Source organism: Manacus vitellinus, unplaced genomic scaffold (genome assembly GCF_001715985.3).
Source record: "Manacus vitellinus isolate BGI_N305 unplaced genomic scaffold, ASM171598v3 scaffold_58_pilon, whole genome shotgun sequence".
In the NCBI taxonomy this organism is placed as follows: Eukaryota; Metazoa; Chordata; class Aves; order Passeriformes; family Pipridae; genus Manacus; species Manacus vitellinus.
In genome coordinates, this window is record NW_021940671.1 from 3,663,221 (window position 1) to 3,669,345 (window position 6,125).

Below are 6,125 nucleotides of genomic sequence, written 5' to 3' on the forward strand. Positions count from 1 at the left end.
TAGGGAATTGGCTGGAGCAGCTCAGGTGCTTTCAAGCATCATATAAATATATTAATAATAATTATTATTATCCATAACATAAATAAAAACGTCCTTTCCCAGAGACAGCAGAGCACAACACTCCCCAAGCCACTCAGGCTCAGTGGTCCTGTGAGCCCTATCCCATTCCATGGCCTCTAAAGAGCCATAAATCCCAGGGGAATCCAGCTGCCTGTACAAAAGGAGCCAATCCTGATTTTTAGGGCAGCAGGAAAAGCCCAGGGTGGCTGCAGAGCATCAGGATGGACAGGTGGTTTGCAGGGGCAGCAGCTCCTCCTGCCTGATCCCCATCCAGGGCACGAATTCCTGTCTCCTGAGTATCCTGAGTATCCAGAGCAGAGGCTGCTGTTTAACTCAGCCAAGCCCAGGGGAACCTCAGTGACTCCCATGGATTGTTTTCAGTGGGAGAAGGGAGAGAGGAATCAGAGATTTCACATATTAAAAGTTATTTCCACTCCAAATCCTGCCAGCCCTACACCTGCCACCCTGCTTTAGGCAAAAAAAAACTTCAGGGCTTCGACTTCACCACTCTTCCAATAATTTCCCGAGGGACAGTGGCTCCATCCCTGTCCCTCCCATCCCCTCTCCCGAGGGGAGATCCCCCTGGAGTCAGATCTCTGTCTGTTAAACTCCTGCCTTGTCAAATCCTCCCAAAATGGCATTTAGCAAAAGGCTCAGCAGGTGACCCTGCAGTGGAAGGACTTCAGGGAATGCTGGATTAGGACTCAACCTGCTGGGAAGAGACAGTCCTAAGGTTGATCAGACACTGCATTTCACAGTTCATTTAAGTGCAAAACTTATGGGACTCGAAAATATTGGAGGTGGGGCTGCAAGAACTGCCTTTACTAAAACTGTCTCAAAGACCCTGGTTATCTGCTCATAATTTTATTATCATTTAATTAATCACTTGGGCTTTGGCTTCGTGGATTGAAAGCCATTTTTTTTCTAGTTTCTGTGGGTTATAAATGAACCTTCTCTCAACTCTTCTCCTCACCAAGACACAACCCAGAGCTGTGAGCTGGGTCAGGGCAGCAGCAACACCCACCCCAAAGGCCTCCCTGAGCCCCAGCGAAGCCAGGGGGGCACCCCGGGGTGCCTGGAGGATGTGGGGTTGTGATGGTTTGATATAGGCCTTCCTTGGTGTGGTAGTTTTAGTCTAGGCCTTCCTTGGTGACCAGTTTGTAACCAGGGAAGTGGCCATGTCCCGGTATTGCCTATGATTTTTACCTAAGCCAGGGTATAAAGAAGAAGGGAAGAGAAGTCTTCACTCTCTTCCCTTCCGGTGGTTCTGAAGGTGCAGGTTCCCTGTTGTCAGTTCTCATTGTGTTGGGGGAGTGAGGCCTAGTGAGGCCTAGTGAGGCCTAGTGAGGCCTAGTGAGGCCTTGTAGACCTTGGGAGGTGGAGGGTGCCGGCAGTCGTTCAGCGCGATTCTGCTGTCCCAAGGAAAGTAGTAAGATATTCTTTTGCTAATTCTTTATTCTGCTAATTCCTGAGTTGTTGATTGTGCATATCTGTTTTGTGGTTTTGTCCCTTTCTGTCCCTTTTTTCCTTTTTCCCTTCCCCTTCCCCATTTCTGGGAGCCGTTTGGGGTTTCTGTGGTTATATGCACATAGTATTTTAATTGTATATATCTGTAATATATGTAAAATATATTTTTTTTTAATATAGCTTTTGCTATTCCATTTGTTTTCCTTTGGAGGGTTTTTTTTCGCTGTGGTCTGTTGGGGTTTGGCGAGAGGCCAACTACAACCGACTACACTTTGTAACCAGGTCGAAACAAGGGAAGTGGCCATGTCCCGGTGTTCCATCCTATTTTTTATGCAAGCAAGAGTATAAATAAGGAGGAGAGAGGAGGGTCTTCCCTTTTCTCTTCCATTTGACTTGCAGACAGCAGGTCCCTGTGGCCGGTCTTGCTCATGTGGGGGTGAGGCTTAGTCAGGCCTGCGAGGCCTGGTCAGGCCTGGTCAGGCCTGTTGTTTTGCCAACTCAAGAGCAGTTCTTCTTTCTTAAGGAAAGTATTAAGATTCTTTTGTTTGCTAGCTCTCCATTAGCTGTGTACATCTGCATATATCTGCTTTTCTGTTTTAGTTTTGGGGTGTTGGGGTTCTCTTTTCTTATGTGTATATAGTTCTGTAATTGCATGTATGTGTAAACATATATATTTATTGCTTTAGTTCGGTTTATTTCGGGTCCTTTGGGGTTTTTTTTTCCCTTTTTCCCTCTCCTTTAATAAGGGGGGGGGAACGCTCAGTGTGGTTCGGGGACTTGGTGGGAAGTCAAACCCAAACAGCGACAGGGGTGCAGGAGGAGGCACCGCTTGGGAACGGGAAGGAGAAGCCACTCACATGGTGTTGGAGGTGACGGGGTGGAGGACAACCTGTGGGGCTCGGGTTGGAGTCTCAGGCACCACATCTGGAGAGAGGAGAGCGGAGTGAGAGAGGTCTGGGGGGCACCCAGGGTGACTAAACCCCGCTTAAAACCTCCCTTCGCCCCCAGGTCAGCTTTAGTGACACCCCGACCCGGGGCTGGGGGTCACTCAGGGCCACCCAACCCCGCAGCACCCTCCCACTGCACGGCCCTGCATCCATATACTGCTGTTGGGGGGGCAAATCCCAGCCCAGCACAACCTCCCTGGCACAAATCCAGGGATTTAGGAGGGCCAGCCACACACCCACCCCTCCAGGGGAGATCCCAGCACCCCACGTTATCCAGGGAACCTCACCTGGGAAAATGAACTGCTGCTTGTACTTGTAGTAATGGGAAGCTGGAAAAGAGAGAAGGGAGGGTTAAATATCCATCTCTAGAGCTGGAGAGGCTCCAAACTACATCCAGTCCTGCTCCCTGAAGCCTCAACCCCAGGGGGGGTTGTTGTGTGACCCCCACCTGTGTGATCCAACCTCTCCCAACCTCACCTCTCCAGAGGAAGCCACCCCTGCTGGGTGCCCAGGCCAAAAATTAAGACCTCTGGCTGGATTATAATTTGATTTTTGCCCCCATTAGCTGCTCTTCTACACCCTCTGGAGAGTGTTCATGTCATCTGTGAAGTCACTGGTGGGATTTGGACGCCTGGTTGCCAGGAAAAGGCCGTGGGGTTTGAGTGCTGGCCCTCTGCCAGTCTTTGGGGGTCGTTTGGCATCACGGAGACACCAAGAGATGGATTTTGCCACCCATTTTGGCCCAATTCAGCCCTTTTTTTCCATCTTTGGCGCTGTGTCCTTCCTGGGCTCCCTGTCAAGCTCCTGGTGCACTGAAAGGAGTTGTGGGGGCTGCTGCCCAAACCAGTGTTGCAGAAGGGCTCTGGGTGGTGGGACCCTCCACTGGCTCCCCATCTCCAGTGGGCAAAATCCAAGGGCTGGTTCAGCTCCTGTGTGCAGGGGCACGAAGCAAGTCAGAGCTGCCGAGGCCTCCAGAGGTTGGCACCGGCTCAAAAACCACTTTTTCCTTAAGCTCCAAGACCCCAAGGACCAACCCTCACCTTCCCCTCTCCAGCTCTGAGACCCTGGAGCCCGACCTCAGCTCTGCAGCAGGACCTGAGCCGAGATCAAAGGAGCCTCGGAGGTAATTCCGGCAGGAAAAGGTCCCCGTGTCACCATTTCCGAGCTCAAATCCTAATCCCCGGGATGACCATCTTGATGGGATGAACCACAGAGAACTTCATGAAAGCACAGCGAGCTCTGCTTTGTGTCGGTCCAGCTCCCATTTGGAGCAGGGAATGAAAGCAGGGAATGAAAACAGGGAATGAAAGCAGGGAATGAAAGCAGGGAACAAGCACCCCCAGAGCTGCCGGGGTCTGATCCTGCCCCGCTCCATCCCTGCTGGCCAGGAAAACCTGCCAGGTCCCCATAAGGTGGCCATTTCTGGGGGTTAATTCTGTTGTTTCTGCTTTAAACAACATGAAATAATGTCTCAAAAAGACCCTCGGGGAGGTCTCTGCTCCAGAAGTGACACATGATGGCGTCACCAAATTCAGGCCCCTCTTCCCTGCCCAGGGAGGTTCCAGGGCTGGCCCAGCAGGTGGATTGGGGATGTTGATCACTCTGATCCCCATTATCCCACTGTGGAGACCTCAGGATGCTTCAGCTCCGGCTGGACCACCACACACTGGGGTTGTACCAGGATGGAAACCCACTCAGGAGTTCACTGGCACTGTGGATTGTCCTCCCAGAACGTGGACACTCCAGAGCTTTGCTGTCAAAATCCCGGCCTCAAGGGTTGGGGTGTTCAGAGCTTCCTCCCAGCTCCTCCCCTGTCCTCCTCAGGCCCCTCCAGCCCCCCACTCGAGTCCTGGGCACTCCAGTGAGGGAGCCTCGGGCGTGGCTGCAGCCTCTCCGGGCACACCAGGACCTGCTGCTTGCTCGTTGGGGTTTTTCCAGGCTTTTGGAAAGGTTTGTTTTGTTGTGGGATGAATTCTGCCAGTCAACTTCCTCCTCCTCTTCTCCCTCCTCCTCATCTCGAGCTCAGGGCTTGTCAGGAGGGAAGGGTGGCATCACCAGGGTGCAGCAGGACCAGCAGAGCAGGAAGATGCCACCTGGTTCCTCTGGAGGAATTCTCCTGATCCCTCTTCCCACTGGACCAGTTCATTAAGTGCTGGTTTGGGGGTGCAGGAGGGACCCCAAACTTCTGCTCCAGCAAAGAGGCCTGAGGTCACGGAGCACAGAGGGGCCACCAGCCCCAGGGCAGCTGTGGGTGCTTCAGCACCTCAGGGATGGGTCAGGGCCAGGGCTCCCCCTCCTCTCCACTCTCCAGGACTTTTTTGGGAGCGGCTGGAGAGGCAGGTGGGTGGCTGAGGACAGCTGAGCCCCTCCACACCGCCAGGAGTGATGCTGAGCCGCTCCCCTCCAGGAAGGGACTTTCCCCGGAGCAGCAGCACTGCCCCGAGGCCATCCCAAAGGTGGACAGGCTTTGAGACTCCCTCAGCCCAGGAGGAGCTATTTTTTGGTCATTTAATGTTGTAACTCCTGTGTCCTGCAGCCACCAGGACCCACCTGCCCCTCCCACCACCCCTGAAGAGCCTGATCCTTGGCTGTCCCTTCTCCAGGAGCAGATGGGTCCCAGGTACCCAGACAAGCCTCGATGGGACAAGGATGTCAGACACCCCCAGCATCACCTCCCCTCCACTATCACCCCACATGTGCTGCCAACAAGATTTTGGGGGCCCATCACCCCAAAGACACAGAGAAGTCAACCCAAAGAGCCCCTGGAGAGGGGGGAAGACCTTGATTTCCGTTCACAGTTGAGTCAACGAGCCCTGGAGAACCCAAGCCTGGGAAGGATTTCGTAGCCTCAAGAGCAGCAGGTTGTGCTGGCTCCATCCTTGGGAGGTTTCCAAGACCCAACTGAACCAAACCTTGGGCTCTCACCCTTCTTCCAGCCAGAGCTTTGATGGAGACTCCTCACCTGAATTCCCCTAAACTCATCCTTGCCGCTCATCGCCGCTTCCGCCTTTTCCCTACCCCGACACAGGCCCAGAGGGAGCAGCTCCTCACCCTGAGGACCCCCTGGGGGCACGAGCCCCTCTGCCCAGGCGGACGTGGAGGTACCTGGCAGGTTGAACTGCTTCTGCTGGCGCGGGCACTGCGGGGAGGGGTGCAGGGGGGACGGGGGTGTCGCGCTGGGCGGCAGCGGCGGCGCCGGCGAGGAGGGCGTGGAGGACGTGGTGGAGGAGGGGTTGCTGCTGGAATCCGGCTGGTAGGGCACTGGGATGTGGTCCTGTGGACACAGGGTGGGAGAGAAGAAGAGAGAGGGGCCGGTGAGAGCGGTTGGTGACACCCCAAAGGTGCTCCAGGGCAGAGGACCCCGGGGACAAGTGACAGCTACATGGGTCATACAGCCATGGAATGTCCTGAGCTGGAAGGGACACCCAAGGAGCATCCAGTCCATAGACACTCCAACAACCTCACCCTGCCCCTCAGAGTGCTGTCCAAACCCTCCTGGAGCTCTGGCAGCCTTGGGGCTGTGCCCACTGCCCTGAGGAGCCTGGTCAGTGCCCAACCACCCTCTGGGGGAAGAACCTTGACCAGCTTTGCCAGGGACCATCAAATTCCAGCCTTGTTTTATTTGTAACAATAAATTCCTCATTTACTCAA

General features: G+C 54.3%; 1 protein-coding gene across 1 annotated transcript in view; it reads right to left on the minus strand.

The window, feature by feature from the left end:
• Positions 1-764: 764 nt before the first annotated feature.
• The window catches only part of KSR2 (kinase suppressor of ras 2), a 59,059-nt gene continuing 53,698 nt past the window's right edge, over positions 765-6,125 (minus strand). The window contains exons 10-13 of the mRNA XM_029963298.1: positions 5,580-5,752; positions 2,762-2,803; positions 2,385-2,451; positions 765-769 (exon numbers count right to left, since the gene is read on the minus strand). Coding sequence (XP_029819158.1) covers positions 765-769; positions 2,385-2,451; positions 2,762-2,803; positions 5,580-5,752 — 287 coding nt within the window. The remainder of the gene's footprint in view (positions 770-2,384; positions 2,452-2,761; positions 2,804-5,579; positions 5,753-6,125) is intronic.